General features: G+C 33.2%; 1 protein-coding gene across 2 annotated transcripts in view; it reads right to left on the bottom strand.

The window, feature by feature from the left end:
- Positions 1–16,831, bottom strand: part of CSMD3 (CUB and Sushi multiple domains 3) — a 1,174,336-nt gene that overhangs the window by 276,255 nt on the left and 881,250 nt on the right. For both annotated transcript variants that reach the window (XM_072734033.1, XM_072734032.1), the window contains one exon: positions 5,527–5,718. In XM_072734033.1, coding sequence (XP_072590134.1) covers positions 5,527–5,718 — 192 coding nt within the window. The remainder of the gene's footprint in view (positions 1–5,526; positions 5,719–16,831) is intronic.

The raw sequence follows: 16,831 nt of genomic DNA, 5'->3' as shown, positions 1-16,831 counted from the left end.
CTCTTTCAGATGATTTTTTTTTTTTTTTAAGTAGGCTCTATCCCCAATGGCTGGGCTTGAACTCACAACCTTGAGATTAGGAGTCTCATGCTTTACCAACTGAGCCAGTCAAGTGCCCCTCAGATAATTTTATTGAGGTTAGAGCTTCTGGAGCTTTCTGGAGACAGAAAGCTGGGCCTGAGCACATGGACACTGGAAGTCCAGTCTGGAGTCCTTCCCTCATGCCCAGCCCCCTCATGTCCAGCCTTATTCACACGATCTCAGGCAGCCATCTCCACTGCCATATTGTCCAGCTCTGTATGTCATGTCATTATTTTTCTTTTTGCTTTCCCCTCTAACTGCCCTTCTCTTCTGGCTATGGCCCACATCCTGGACCAGGGCTGGGACTCTTCAGTGGACAGGAAGGGCTTGGCTTGAGAATCCCTTCTCCACACCTACTGTGTGCTGGGTACTCTGCAGACACTGGGCTCACATTAGGTCTCCCCATCCTGTTCCCCTTCTTCAGCTATGGCACAGCTGTGTTCCTGGCAATTCCACTTTTGTTCACCCTGGGCAAAAAGTCCTACGTGTCCATACTGGATATTTCAAATTTGTTTCTTCTTTTGCATTTCTAAGTTGTTTGATTAGTGCTGTCATCCACCTATATTTCCAAGCTAGAGGTTTAAGATTCTTCTTTTCTTGCTGCATCCATGTACCACTCCCATCAAGAAACACTACTAAGACTCTACTTCATACATCCTATAGCTATATTTCAACCTATTGCTCTCCTTCCTTTCCTACAACCATATTTCTAGAACTGGTTCTTATCTCCTGAATTATCACAACATCTTCTTATTTCCCATGCCTCTGGTTTCCTCTAACTCATCTCTCTCCCAATAAAAACATCTAATCGGACTATGCCTATGCATATAATTCTGCAATTATTTCACACTGCCTGCATGATAATGCCCCAACTCCAATACAACTTTTATGACCTGATCCTTACAACCTTCCCAACTGAATCAACCACCATCTTAGACCCAAAATTTACACTCAAGTACTATCAAACTGCTTCTAATTCCTGGCACTTCTATGCCTTTGCTCCTGCTATTCATGTCTGCCGAAATGTTTTTTCTCTTCTACATGTATAGAACGCTTATGTTTTAAGATTTGCCACTGCCTCCACAGAGCTTTCCTGGAAATTCTTAGCCTGGGCTCTACTTCAGCTCTCTTCAACTTCCTCTAGTATGCAAAAAACCTCTAATTTTCCCTTCCATATGTACTTAAGTATTCCCTTCAGGTATCTGCATTCATCACTAATCTTAAATTAAAGACTGTGTCTTAAATGTTATCTTAAACCTGGGATTCAGTACATAGTACACATTCCATAAATGTTTGTGGAATTGCTAATGGCTTCTTGTATTGATTATGAAAATGGTGAAAATAACTGGGGATGGATGAACAATCTAATTTGTAGCTATATATTTTGATAAAAATAATAGCATATTTTGCCTTTAGAATTTGTAAACTTATATATGAATTTGAAAAAAAATAGAAAAAATGTGTAGTAAGGGCAAATGTATGTATGTATGCGTATATGTATAAAAGACAAAAATGATAGCAAAATGTTCTTTGTGTTGTTGTTTTTCATAAACTATGGTAGCTGGATCGTGTGAGATTACGTGGTAGAGGGATTCTTATGTTAATTTGAGAGAGCATAGGAGAGTAAATTTGTCTAAATTCTCCTTATCTTTCACAGGGAACATGTTTTGTTTTGTTTTGTTTTTTTAATTGTCAGAAATATACAATTTCTGACAATATACAATTTGTATATACAAATGCATGCGTCCATATATACTTTTATGTTTATATCCTTTATCACCAAAGATATAGGGACATTTTTTAAAAAGATATAGGAAAATATATTACATATATTTTTAAGTATCTTACTGGATATTTTCCATGACCATTCTATAATCTAGGCATAAGATCATCTAAAAATTCTTTTGATTACATTATTTAAATTATATACCAACAATTTTCCAATATAGTTCGTTATAGTTGATTTTGGAAATCTGCAAAAGCCACTGAGGCAAGGAGAGATATTACCTGACATTTGTATATCCCAAATATTGAGTAAAGAAAATTTTCTTTGCCTCAAAAACAGTAAACTTTAAATAGCATTTGGAAAATACGTTTTTATTTTTATGCATGTAATCATCAAACATCCAGAATAAGAGTCTCTTTAAGTCAAATAGATTTATGAAATAAATTTTCAAAAAAAAAAATTTTTTTTCAGTTAGGTTCCATGGATTTCTGACATAAATGATGAATGTTGTTCCTCAAAAGGCAGTTACACAGGCCACTATTGATAATATTTTATAATCTTTTTTTTTTTAAAGATTTTATTTATTTATTCATGAGAGACAGAGGCAGAGACATAGGCAGAGGGAGAAGCAGGCTCCTCACAGGGAGACAGATGCAGGACTGGATTCCAGGGCCTTGGGATCACACCCTGAGCCAAAAACAGACGCTCAACTGCTGAGCCACCCAGGCAACCCTATTTTATAATCTTAATTTTCTTTGACCCCATTTAGTTTTATTTGTGTATACTGACTTTAGCAGCAGCCCACTCACATTAATGTCTTTGTTACTTACCTTCATATTGAGTGCTACTACTTTCCCTTTGGCAATGTCAAAGTAATCTTCACACTGTCAATTTTGTTGGAATGAATTCTATTAACCCTCTTAAAGATGACGTCCTTCTATTTGGTACTTGCTTAAAGGCTAACTATTTCAACATGCAAGCAAAATGCTTTATACTCCAGGGTCTGAGACATAGACTTATGGAGTTTCTAAAAAGTTCAGAGTTAATCTTTGGCATAGTATTTCCAATCATGGAGTTCTTTCTTATCAGTTTCAGAGGTCAAGATTTGTGCAGCCTTAGCAATTTTTCAGACTTTTTTTTTTTTTTTGAGGTTATTTTCTTCCTCAGAGAAGCTCTAATGCATATCTTCTCCTCAAGCTATCTTTTCCCACCAAAAAAATAATACACAGCACCATAATCCATAAAAAAACTTTGCTCAACCTGCACAATTTAAAAAAGACTTAGTGTTTCACTATTTTTCCCCCTAGAATTAGGACTTGAAAGCTAAAGTCTTGTCTACAAATGGAATTTTATTAAAGCTAATCACAAAACTCTTTCATCCTCTATGTTTTGTATTTTAGTGTTTTCTAGAATTTTAGTGTAAAGCTGTCTGATATTTTAGAATTCTAAACATAATAACATCTCACATTATATAGACCTCTGGTAATTCTAATAAGCAACACCCTCTCACTAGGTTGAAGAGTTCTAACAAATCAAAAACTCCTACAGTAGTTCTGTAGTATTCTATCATTTCTTCTTTACACAAAGATTCTCTTTATGGGATAGTCAAATTCCAATCGTTTGGAATGTGGTGTTTTAATTTAATTGGATTTTTTAAGGTTAACTGAATAGTAAACAAATGGAAAATTAATTCTTTTTCTTTCTTTGAAAAAAAGAATTTTAAAGATTTTATTTATTTATTCATAAAAGACACACAGAGAGATGCAGCGACACAGGCAGAGGGAGAAGTGGGCTCCCTGAAAGTAGCTCAACGTGGGACTCAATCTTGGATCCCAGGATGACAACCTGAGCCGAAGGTAGATGCTCAACCACTGAGCCACCCAGGCATCCCTGAAAATGTTTCTTAACTGTATTTTATTTTTTGTTTTTATAAGTATAGTTATAGTAAATGTATATTAATCAATGCTTGATTTAGAATCTTATAGCAGTAGATTAACAATATAAATGTTAAACGGAAATAATGAAGATTAAAGGAGAATATAGGTAAGCCTGTATTGGTTCAAGGTATGTCCTTATTTTATTTTATTTTTTTAAAGTTTCTCTAATAACTTATGTTATCTGCCTCATTTTCTACAAAGGTCTAGAACTGTCATTACTCTCTGACAGGCTTGAGGCTTTAGATGTGTCTTGCTTTATCATCAAGTATTTCTGAAATGCCAACGTGTAAAACACAGAAAATGTGATGTGAAAATACAGATTTTTTTTTTTAGCTTTCATTTCATTAGAAAGTAGGTTCACAAGAATAGGGAACTCCTCTGTTGTTTTTTTTTTTCAGATTTTATTTATTTATTCATGAAAGACGAAAGAGAGAGAGAGAGAGAGAGGCAGAGACAGGGCAGAGGGAGAAGCAGGTTCCATGCAGGGAGCCTGCCATGGGACTCAATCCCGGGTCTCCAGGATCACGCCCTGGACTGAAGGTGGCGCTAAACCACTGTGCCACCTTGGCTGCCCCTCCTCTGTTGTTTTACTGCTAAATCCTCCATGTTGAGAACAATGCCTAGGATACCCTGAGTGACTAATGAATTTGAGCTTGCAACTCTTGCATATGAAGTTACAAGACGAGGAAAACAAATCTGAATTGAGTGCTTGAGTTTGTTCCCTTCTGACTGAGGTACTACACACTCTTCCTATTACCATGTGACTCAAAATAATTACTGTGAAATGATTATTGAAAATGCATTTATGCATTGCGTATAAGTGAACAAAAATAAGGTTTTGTTTCCTAAATGTGCCAGATTTGCTTAAGCTGAATTCTGTAAGAAATACAACCATGAACAATGAATGAATGAATCTGGAATCTCTCAAGTTGCTTACAGTATAGTAAGAGAGAATATGTAAAGAAATAAAATTTTGAGTAGAGAGAACATACTTTGGCAAAAATCTATTGTAAATTCAAGACAGCATTAATTCTAAGACACTTGAGGTAAAAAGTTTGAGATTAGCCAATTTTAATTTAAAAAACTTAATAATGAGATTTTAAAAAGATTTTATAGCAGGTTTTATGCTAAAGGTGGTAGGTACATTCTTCTAACTTTTCTCATACCAGTAGAGATATAATATGTATCTTAATTTTCTAGAGTTTAACTTGGAGGATCAAGAACAGAACATAGAGGTAAAAGACAGTTGAATGCATGCACCAATCTGCTGTAAATCCTTAGATTGTCAAAATAAAAACATATTTTACTACTCATGAATGGAATGTAAAGCCAAAGCTTTGAAACTAAACTCAAACATAAAGTTTCAATTAAATTTCCCTTCTTACAAGAAATATCTATTAGAGATACAAGATGAATATGGCTCATTTCAAATGCAGAATCTGAATCTACTCTTTTAAATTTTAAAAGCAGTGGGTAACTACATTTTTATAGTAGATAAAGGAAAATTTAGACTTTTCAAAAGCTTTACTTATTAACTTTTTTTTGTTTTTTAGTCAGGATCATCAAACCATTGAGAATCTAATGAAATTATGGACCTTTTCATTAAGAAAAAAAAATTATGATCATTTAAGATTTTATGCCTTTTTTTGGAGATTCATAGATCTTAGAAATATTAGATCTCATATAAAACCTATTCTAGAATATTGTTCTTAATAACATCAATACCCATTTTAATCATTGTTTTATATTTATATAAAATTTTCGTTGTTCTTTAATTCATACCTATACAGACTGGCGGGCTGGGCTGCCAGAAGTATCGATTTTCTACTTGAATGCAGGTTATTCTTTCCTCTCCTTGAAGCTCATATCCTGGGTCACACTGAAAAACAACAGTGTCCCCAGGTTCTCGTCCATCCCCATTTCGAGTCCCATTCATGGGAACCCCTGGGTCACGACATGCAGTGGCAACAGAACCTATCAAAAGACAGAAACAAATCTTTAGTTTTGACGGTACCAAAATCAATTTCAACATTCCAGACCTTACAGTTTAGAATCTTCCTTGTATCTACATGCTTTTAGAAATTTACTTAAGAAATGCTTGGGCCAATTTTTCAATCCCTACACAAAAAAATAATTGTAATACTTTTTGTTAATTTGTGTGCTAACTTGTTTCAAGAAGGGGCATGCCATTTTAGTAGCTAAATAATATATTTCCTGAAAGTTATTAGATGCTCTGTGAAAGACTGTGTAGAAGTTGAAAAGAAAACATAGAAAGAACATATCTGCAAGGGATCTATTCCACAAAGGACTTGTATCTACGATATACATAAATAACTCTTAAAACTTAAGTGTGGTAGAGAAGAGGAAGAAGAAAACACATCCAATTAAGAAATGGGCAAAAAAATTTTCAATGAAGAGGATACTGGATGGTACACAAAAAGATTTCTTTAACCTCATTTACCATTAGGGAAATGCAAATTAAAACTGCAACGAGATATTATTATATACCTATCAGATTGGCTAAAGTAAAAAATAAGATCACTAATGCTGGCAAGGTTCTGGAGAAAATGAAATTATTCATGCACTGCTATTGGAAATATCAAATGTTACAGTCACTTTGGAAATAAGCATGTTTCTTGCAAGTCTAACCATGTGCTTACCATACAGCTCAGTAATTACATTCATGTACATTTATCCCAGGGAGATGAAGACTTATAACCACATAAAAACCTGAACACATATTTATTCATAGAAGCTAAAAAGTAGGAATAACCCAAATGTTCTTCAACAAGTGAATAATTAAACTAACTGTGTTTGCATACCATGGAATATTACTCAGCAATAAAAAAGAACGACAATACACATCACAACTTAAAAGGATCTGAAAGGAATTATGCAGAGTGAAAAAATAGAATATCAAATACAACATCAAATATCATACTGTATGACTTTATTTATGTAACATTCTTGAAGAGACAAAATTAGAAAGCTGGAAAACAGATTAGTTAGTACCAGGAGTTGTAGGGGGAGGGGATAGAAGGGAGTGACCATAGCTATTAAAGATAACATGAGAGATCCTTGTGATGAACTGTACTATGTCTTTACTATGGTGGTCTTACAAATCTACATAGAGCTAAATAGGGGCAGCCCAGGTGGCTCAGCGGTTTAGTGCTGTCTTCAGCCCGGGGCCTGATACCGGAGATCTGGGTCGAGTTCTGCATCGGGCTCCCTACATGGGGCCTGCTTCTCCCTCTGTCTGTGTCTCTGCCTCTCTCTCTCTCTCTGTCTCTTATGAATAAATAAAATCTTAAAAAAACAACAACAAACAAATCTACATAGAGCTAAATAAACATACACACAGATATATTCAAAGTTAGTAAAATTTAAATAAGATTGATAGATTGTATCAAAATCAATTTTGTTGTTAGGATATTGTGCTATAGTTATGCAAGAAGTTGTCATTGCAGGAAACTGGGTGAAGAGTATATAGGATCTCTTTATTATTTCTTACAACTGCATATAAGTGTCTAAAAATAAAAAGTTAAAAAAATCATTAGAGAAAGCAGAATAGTATGAGACCATAGGAAAGCAACTATTCTTCTATATACAGTATATGACACGTTTAATAATAGTTAACTCCAATTATTCAGGTTAATGGACAAAATATTATTTTGAATTACCATAAAGTAGATTTACCCTAAAACATATGGCAATTAAGTATTAAGACAAAGAAGCTATTAAAATTTTGATTTAAATTATTATTAAACTATATTCATAAATGTAGGATTCACCTAGTATAAATTATTTTTTAATTGTATATTAAATTAATGACATAAATTGCTGGATTACAGACACATAACTGATATTCACTCATTCATTCACTTACTAACAATATATTCCAAACATTTTGCTAGGTTCTACAAACACAAAGAAGAAATGAGCAGACACAATAGAACTAAAGAGACTCCAAATTATTTTGCATAGTGGTGGTACCGATAAAGAGATTCTATTATAAACATCCTGAGGGGGTAGGTAGTTATATAGATACACAGGTAAGTAGATATAGATAGATTGATAGATAGATTGATCAATCTGCCTAGTAAACTTGTTGTAGCTCATCTCTCTAACATATATACACAACCAAGAAACCAGAGAATCTGCACCCAATATTGTAATGTTCTGATTCTTAATGTTGTATGGGAATCAAAAGGAACATATCATCTAAAAAACTGAGAAAAAAATGATAATGGTGGGATGCTAAGCCTGACACTGAAAAAAAAGCAGTAGATCTCAGCTCAGGTCTGCATCTCAGGGTCATGAGTTCAAATGCCATGTTGGGCTTCATGCTAGTTAGGAGCCTACTTAAAAAGAAAAAAAAAAAAAAGGAAGAAAAGCGATCTGTAAAATAAAGGGCACATAGGTGGCTCAGTTGCTTTAGCATCAGATTCTTGTTTTTGGCTCAGGTCATGATCTCAGTTTTCTTGAGATCAAGTCCTCTGTCTGACTCTGAGCTCAGAGCTGATCTGCTGGAGATTCTTTCGCCATCCTTCACCCTTCCCACCCTTCACATGTGTGCATGAACACACTCTCTGTCTCAAATAAAAAAATCTTTAAAAATAAAATAAAATGCAATAACAACAAAAAATGATCATTCATATATATATATATGCATATGCAACATATATTTTGTTTACTTTTTCAACAGACTAAAAAAGTTAATTTTTAAAGGGTTTCATTTTTAAAAGGGTTACTAAATGTGGACTGCAAATACAATTTTACTGATCACTTAAATGAAACAAAACCTATGTATCATTTTGTATAATCAAAAGTCTTGTAGTTTTGCTTCATTTTTTCTGATAAACTAATGTTTCTGAGCAATGACTATGGGCAGGGATTTTACATATATAATTCCTTGAATATTCCTAACAACCTATGAGACAAGTGTCATTATTATCCTTATTTAGAGGTGAGAAAACTAAAATTTAGAGAGATTAACTAACCTGTCCAATATTACAAAAAGTAGAGTACAGAACCAAGATCTGAACTGAAATCTGTCTGACTTTAGAATCCAAACACTTAAATGTTATACTAGACTGTCCTCTTCTGTCTGCAACTGCTCCAGAGATGTAATTTTTCCCTCCGTAAAATAAAATAAAATAAAATAAAATAAAATAAAATAAAATAATAAACCCCATTAAGAAATTATGGAAAAGGTAGGGATTATATCAATAAATGGAAAAGCTAGAGCTGGCACAAATTTGAACTATTGTAAAAATATTAAATCTACCTTCATAGGAGTTCTTGTTGAAACAGTTGTTTTTAGTTATTAATAACAAATTCATATTCAAGAATATTGAGGAAATGGGGTAGGGAGTTGGTTCCAATATCCAAGTAAATTTGTTCTGTAGTAGCCATCTGTTCCTTCACAGAGCATCTATAATGCATTATAGGCTCTGGACAATTATGATCTTCCAATATTGATAGAGATTTTTTGTGAAGTATTTTTGCAATAAACTCAGTCATTAAGGTGTTCTTGAATTGCTCTGTGATGGTTTTCATCCAAACTAAACTATATGTATTGGTTTTACAATATATGGGGAGTGATGTTCTACATAGAAGATTTACATTTAGGATGCTTTTACTGGAAAGAAGTAATATAAATATGGAATGTGCTCTACTTTCAAAGTGAAAAATAGTAATGACATAAAATTACAAGAAAACTTCATTATTTTTTGTTGTTGAAGCTTCTCAAGCACTGAAGTCTGTTTCTGCAAAAAGTGTGAAGCCTCAGACGAACATTCCAAAAATAAAAATTAATGTGTAATAATGTATCGAAATAAGAGCAGTAAATATATCTTAGCTGAATTTGAGGGTAAAAGAGATGTTTTCACTCTATCGTCAGATTTACTGTGCTTAAAGTGGACTCAAGTGGCTAAAATTAATCATTAGATGTCTTCGACATGACAACTAATATATAGTATGTGAAAATACGCATTTGCCTTTGGATCTGGTCAATGTAAAGAAACAGAGGTGGTGAACACCTATTGTTCCTTTTTCTGTCAATAAACAAATTAGGATAATATTCTAAAGCACAATAGAGAATTATGGAGTTAATGAAAGACTGAAGACATTTTTTCCTATTGGAACTTCAATTCTAAAAGCAGTCCGTGAAATACACACAGGAACAATTATTTTGTGTGAATGCCATTGTCCTATTTTCTTTATCTATTCAAAATTTGATCTCCATACTGGCTATACTCTGTGTTTGTTGGCAGACAAAATTATAATAATTTTAGTATCAATCATTCATGTTTTCTGTATTGAATAAAAACTATATCCACTGAAGAAAATAAATAAGTACTTAGGAGCCATCCTGTATCTCCTTGAGATTAGGAATGAAATAATCTCATATAATTAGAATAATTAAAATGGCATTTATATAATACTAGAATTTAATAAGGTGTTAGTCATGTATATAAAAATAGATTGATATTTTTATTTGATATTAATTTTTCTTTTTTGTGGGACATAAAATTCTCAAAATTTATCATTCTTACTTGCTTTTTCTCTTTAATAATTTTTTTTTAAGATTTTATTTATTTATTTATTCATGAGAGACACAGAGAGAGAGAGATAGGCAGAGAGAGAGGCAGAGGGAGAAGCAGGTTCTATGCAGGGAGCCCAATGCAGGACTTGATCCCGGGACCACGGAATCATGCTCTGAGCCAAAGGCAGATGCTAAACCGCTGAGACACCCAGGCGTCCCATGATTTCAAATTTAATTGATGAAATGAACATCTGTAATTTTCTTTCCATTAGGTTGAAGTCTATCATTCATTCCTGATTTTTTCTAACATAAATATGCAAACAGAAATTCCAACAAAGATAAAGGGTCTTAAGAATCCAAAGTCTCACTTGTAAAGTTATCAGGAAAGGAACATTCTGGAAAAGCATATAATAGGCCACTTATATATAATATAATATCCAAATATTGCTTAGATTTAACTTACAAAGCTTTATAAAATTGATAATAAAAGATAACTGCTCTTGCTTGTTTCCCTCCTATGAAAAGGACTGGCCATTTATATTTTGGTTATTCTAGACTTTGAATTATCAAGTGGCTACCGTACCTTGTGCTCCTTATACTAGTTGACTATTCCATAGAAATGATAATACAGGGAAAAAGTATATAACTAGCATATGTGAATAGTTAATATTATTAATATGTAGTATTTTGTGGACACACTCTTTCAAACCCTGCATTATGAGCTGCTTCTCACTTGATTGAAAAAAGTCTGGGTACTACTATTATCCATATTTTTCCAATGAGAAAATGTAGGCTTACAAGGGATAAGAAACTTGCCCAACATCACAGAGTTATTTAGGGTAGTCAAAGTTGGAATGCAGACATGAGAACACACCCAGGGAAATTTCTTAAATAAAAATGATAGAACCTTTGAAATAAAAAATGCTTAGTGTATAGACTGTATTATAAAACTTGAATGATGTGACTACCTAAAATGAAATTTCTAAAATATGTTATTAGCCATTAAGTGTCATTATAAAATCATAAAACTATCCACCTATCATTCTGATGGAGCAGTCCAAAAAACTGCACATTTACAACAGTTGACTTTAAATCTAATTAATATTTTACTAAAAACAATTGCAGCTATCAACATTACTATTTTATCCCTGGGATTCCATTAGCATATACTGTGTCAAACTAAATAAAGTCTGTATATTTAAGAAAGAGATACAGTTAAACATGAAGTACAATTAATTTACAAGAGATTTCAATAAAACAATGACAATAATGATTGCTGTCTCTATTGAGAGCACATATTATCCAAAGCACTAGGCTATAGGCTAACTTCATACTTTTTTTTTCTAAAGATTTTATTTATTTATTCATGAGAGATACACAGAAAGGCAGAGACATGGGCAGAGGGAGAAACAGGCTCCACGCAGGAAGCCAGATGTGGGACTCGATCCTGGGACTGATCCTGGGACTCCAGGATCACTCCCTGAGCCAAAGGCAGACGCTCAACCACTGAGCAACCCAGGTGTCCCTAACTTTATACTCTTAAGCTAAAACACCACATCCTTATAAAGTATTATTATCATGTCCATTTTTAAGTGGGTAAAATGAACCTCATTGATGTTAAATGCTTGCTCTTAGCAGAGTGGAGATTTGAATTCAAGAAACAACAGCGTTTCAACCAGTATAGTATATTGTCTCAGTATGATCCTATGTCATTATTGGATACAACAAAACAAAATCATGTCCTACTAAGGGAACATCTACAGTTGTTTATTGATAAAGGAATTAGATCTAGTTTTAAATGGAAAGGCAGGAATATTGAGCAGCTTATAATTCTTTCTTGCTACACAACAAAATTTCTCGCTACTAATATTTCACCATAAAGGGAAGCGAAAAAGACAGACTCTAGATTCTTTTCATAGGTATTATTGAGACTAATAGAAATTCGATTTAGCCATATATATGCTATATTTAGCTATATATGTGCCAGATAGTAGTCTTTAATTACAATACTAAGGACATTGCACTCCAATTGTTTTTTTTTTTTTCATTCTCTTTCTTCTTCTCATCCTCTCTTTTGCCTGATTTCTTCCCTTATAATTCACTGAATAAGTAGAAGGAATAAGACAGGCAACTCCTCATTTAAGCACCACCAAATCTATCAGTCCAATCATATCTGCTTTCCACTGCTGTTGCCATGGTGAAGGAGCTTTTGCTCTACTGAAGGTCAACCCTAGTTCTTGTGCTGCTGGTATTAAACCCTCTTCTACTCTCAAGACTTTATTCCTAAATATTTCTGATCTCTTCTGAATTACCAGTTCTTCCTTCCTTAATGGTCCATTCCTAATAGCATGTAGACATAACTTCCATTTTCCAATTTGAATAAATAAGCAAAACTCTGATTACATCTCCATCCTCTTACAATTATTTTTCCTATTTCTCTCCTTTCTTTAATAAGAAACTTATTAAGCATCTCTCTTGAGGGAGATATCTGTACAACTATTTCCGGTTTCATCATCAGCCTTTTATCGATATAATCACTAAACAGCTCGTTAAATCTATCTGTCAGATCCAGTGGTAACTTCTGTACCTTCTTTTTTCAAAAACTTCTCAGCAGTATGTGCCACAACTGACCAACTTTCCTTCTTCAGGCACGTGTTTTTTTGGCCTCCCAGTCATCAGAATTTACTAATATTCTTTTTGGCTTATTTGCTGTTCCTTTTTCAATATCACCTCTGTCTGTATCTTTTTAACCTGATGACCGAGGGCTAAAATACTCCAGGGATTAATGTTTAATGTTCTGTTCCCTTCTTTGTACAATTTCCTCCAGGATAACTTCATCTGACCCAAGGTTTTAAACACTCTTTCTAGCTTAATGCCTCTCAAATTTGTATATTCAGCCTTGATGTCTCTCCTGAGCTCCAGTCCATGCTATTCAACTGCCTATTTAGCTCATTTACTTGGATATCTAATAGTCCCTTCAAGTTAGAGTGTACAAAACATCTACAAAAGTATAAAAGTATCTCCTAATTTTCAGATTTTCAGAAACTATAAAAAAATTATTAAAATTTTGCCTGTGTATATAATTTTTCCTATGCTATCAATGTCAATACAATCAAATAACACTTCTGTTTAGAAACTAAAAAAAAATTCTCATTTCAAACTTCTAACTAACTAAAGCATCTAGATATGAATACTTTTGTTAGGAATAAATTCACCATAAAAGTTAAAAATCACTGACATAAATAAATTCAACATCAGTAAAAATATAAAGTCTTCTTTTTATTTTATTTTTTTAAAGGTTATTTATTTATTTATTTGTTTATTCATGAGAGACACAGAGAGTGAGAGAGGCAGAGACAGAGGCAGAGAGAGAAGCAGGCTCCATGCAGGGTGCCCGATGCAGGACTCAATCCTGGGACTCGATCCCAGGACTTCAGGATCATTCCCTGGGCTGAAGGCAGGCACTAAACTGCTGAGCCACCCAAAGATCCTCAAGTCTTCTAATTTTTACTCTATCTTTTTATCCTAGTGATTTTGATCTTGCATAGTAGCAAAATGCATTCTCAACATTGTTACAACTCATCCAACTCATCGGTGCTATAAATATACTTCTAACTTCTTTTTTTTTTTTTTACTTCTAACTTCTAATCTTATGTTTGCTTTAATCTAAATGAGAGTATAATTTAATTAGAAACATGCACTTCACCTAATACGTATTTTACAATCCTTACCAGTGCATATATAGATTTCAAGTATAATGTGGATGATAGCTTGAACTATCATTCAGAGGTAATGTCTACGTGACAATCTTAGTGGCCTTGAGAAAATTAATCTTCCAATTTTCTTATTGCATTGTTTTCTATAACAGGGACTATATACAGTAAAATCACTCATAAGTTCCAATGTATCCTTTCTATTCAGAAAATTGACTCTTCGGTATAGACTGGTTTATATCAAAACCTTTCAAAAGAGAAAAACCTAGGACTTCATACTGTTGAATAAGTAATATTATCAGAAGCGGGAAAGTCTCTTCTATGGTAAGAAAGGACATTGATCATATTGCACTTGTTCCCTGAAACTTAGCAGTCTCATCTATACAACTGGCATAGTAGCATTTTATCTGCCTGATTTTGTACCAAATAATATTTTAAAGTCCTCTTCTAACAATTATGTTATATAATCCTATGAAAATATCAATTCTGAAATGAATCATTAAATACCAATGATATTGTATGTTTTTGCAGTATCAGGAGACTTCAGCAAGGTAATAGTCCAGATTTGGTATTCACAAGGCCTTAGATTCATTCGTTTCTTCCAGTTTTATTGCCTTATACTTTTGTATTGACTGAGAAATGGCACTATATCTCTACTTCACTATGTATAAGAAAATAAAGTTGGGTAATGGGAATATTTAACCTGTTAGAAAACTCCATCCAGAGTCAAATTCATCAGAAAATACTTGAAATGCAGATGGTAAACTAGAGGTGGATTTCACCCTGGAGTATTTTGCCCTTGATTGAGCTCTTCCTTTGTACAAGCCCAACAATTTTATAAAGAATGTTCAACATTATTAGGCCTACAGTCTGCCAGCTACTCAGTAATGTGGCTATGGCTATCTTTAGAATTTCATTATGTTTCTAAGGATACACCTAATGATATGGCAAGTCAGGTTAAAGTAGATGGCAGCATGACAGAGATATTGACATCAACCCAGGAAGGAAATGAAGCTTCTAATGCATAGATTGCAAAAAGAACCTCAAAGCCAGTGTTGTCATATATTTCAAAGGATAGAGAAATTTATTTTTTTTAAAAAGAATATTCAATTTTTTTTATCAGATAATTGTTGTGTCCCCACACTAAACCAGGTATTGGTATGCTTGATATTGAAGATATATTCTAACAAGACAATATCTCCCTACCTTCATCGTGGTTTATGCTTCAGTATGAGGATAAAAGTGCGAATAAAATTACTGATACAGGGATGCCTGGGTGGCTCAGTTGTTGAGCGTCTGTCTTCAGCTCAGGTCATGATCCCAGGGTTCTGGAATTGAGTCCTGAATCAGGCTCCCCTCAGTGAGCCTGCTTTGCCTTCTGCCTATGTCTCTGCCTCTCTCTGTGTGTCTCTCATAAATAAATAAATAAAATCTTTAAAAAAATTATGGATACAATTTTTGTGGAATCAAACGCATGTTAAGTAGAGAACAAAAAGTAACCTATATAGGAAACTGATTTTATATCTAAAAATTATTTTTTTTAAAAAGTTGGACACATATATAAAAATTATAAAAGATTATATAAAAGCCTAATTTGAAATTGAATTCTAATATTAAGGTATCACTAGAATTAATAAGGAAAAAAATCATACAAAAATGGTTTCACATTATTTCTAACTGCCAGTGTACAGTATCAGTGCACTTTTAGGCTTTACATTATTAAAAGATTTCCTACTCAATCAGATTCATTTAACATTTACTAAGTACTAAGTACCAGGTGCAGAACCAATTTCTAGGGATACAAATATTAATATAACATACTTGCTTTTCAAAGGAACATAATCTAAGAGGAACAGCATATGTGTACATAGCTTTAATACAAAAAAAGGGCATTAAAATCACGTGATTTTTATCATTCAAACTGAAAAATTCTGGGAATAAAATAAGAAGTTAAAAATAATTTATATAATTTAAAATATGTATTGATGAACAAAATTGGTATTATATTGATGAACATTTCAAAATAGTTATCTATATAGAAACTGCTTTTAAAATAATGTCTAACAAAATGCCATATATCTGTGCACAAAAGAATATATTCTTTATATGAATAATCTAAACATTAAAAATAATGTAATCAAATAATCATTTGTGGTACATGTGCGCATTTTTAATTGGTTTCTTAACGATTATTCAGTGCCTTTTACTCTTTTTTTTCTAAAGAATGAATATATTCTTATTTTTTTTAAGTTAAAGGTTTTTTTTTAAAGATTGTATTTATTATTTATGAGAGACAGAGAGAGAGAGAGGCAGAGACACAAGCAGGGGGAGAAGCAGGCTTCATGCAGGGAGCCTGATGTGGGACTCCAACCCAGGACTCCAGGATCACACCCTGGGTAAAGATATTTTCAGTACATTTAAAATTGTTGGCGTGTTCAACTGATGTCTCCTCAGGTCATACTATTTTTACTTAAGAAAGGTTTCTCTTTATAGGTACTGAGTTATCTGGTAAGCTTCAGACTAATTTTTTAAATGGAGGAAAGTTTCAATTTGATTTTTTTTCATACAGCAAATGTGCATATATTTCAGCTGAAATACTTTCATCGATACTGAATTTTACTTCTTTTCAGATACCTTTCTCTGATAAAAATTTTTACAATGTAAAACATGTCAAACAAGTTTTCTTAAATTATGATTTTTTTTTTTTTAAGTAGGCTCCACATCCAGCATGGAACCCAATGCAGGGCTTGAACTCAGAACCCTGAGATCAAGACTTAAGCTGAGATTGAGAATCAGACATATAACAACCTGATTCATCCATGTCCCC

Source organism: Vulpes vulpes, chromosome 13, assembly GCF_048418805.1.
Source record: "Vulpes vulpes isolate BD-2025 chromosome 13, VulVul3, whole genome shotgun sequence".
In the NCBI taxonomy this organism is placed as follows: Eukaryota; Metazoa; Chordata; class Mammalia; order Carnivora; family Canidae; genus Vulpes; species Vulpes vulpes.
The sequence above is the reverse complement of the archived record's forward strand: the minus strand, read 5'-3'. Positions and strand labels throughout refer to the sequence as shown.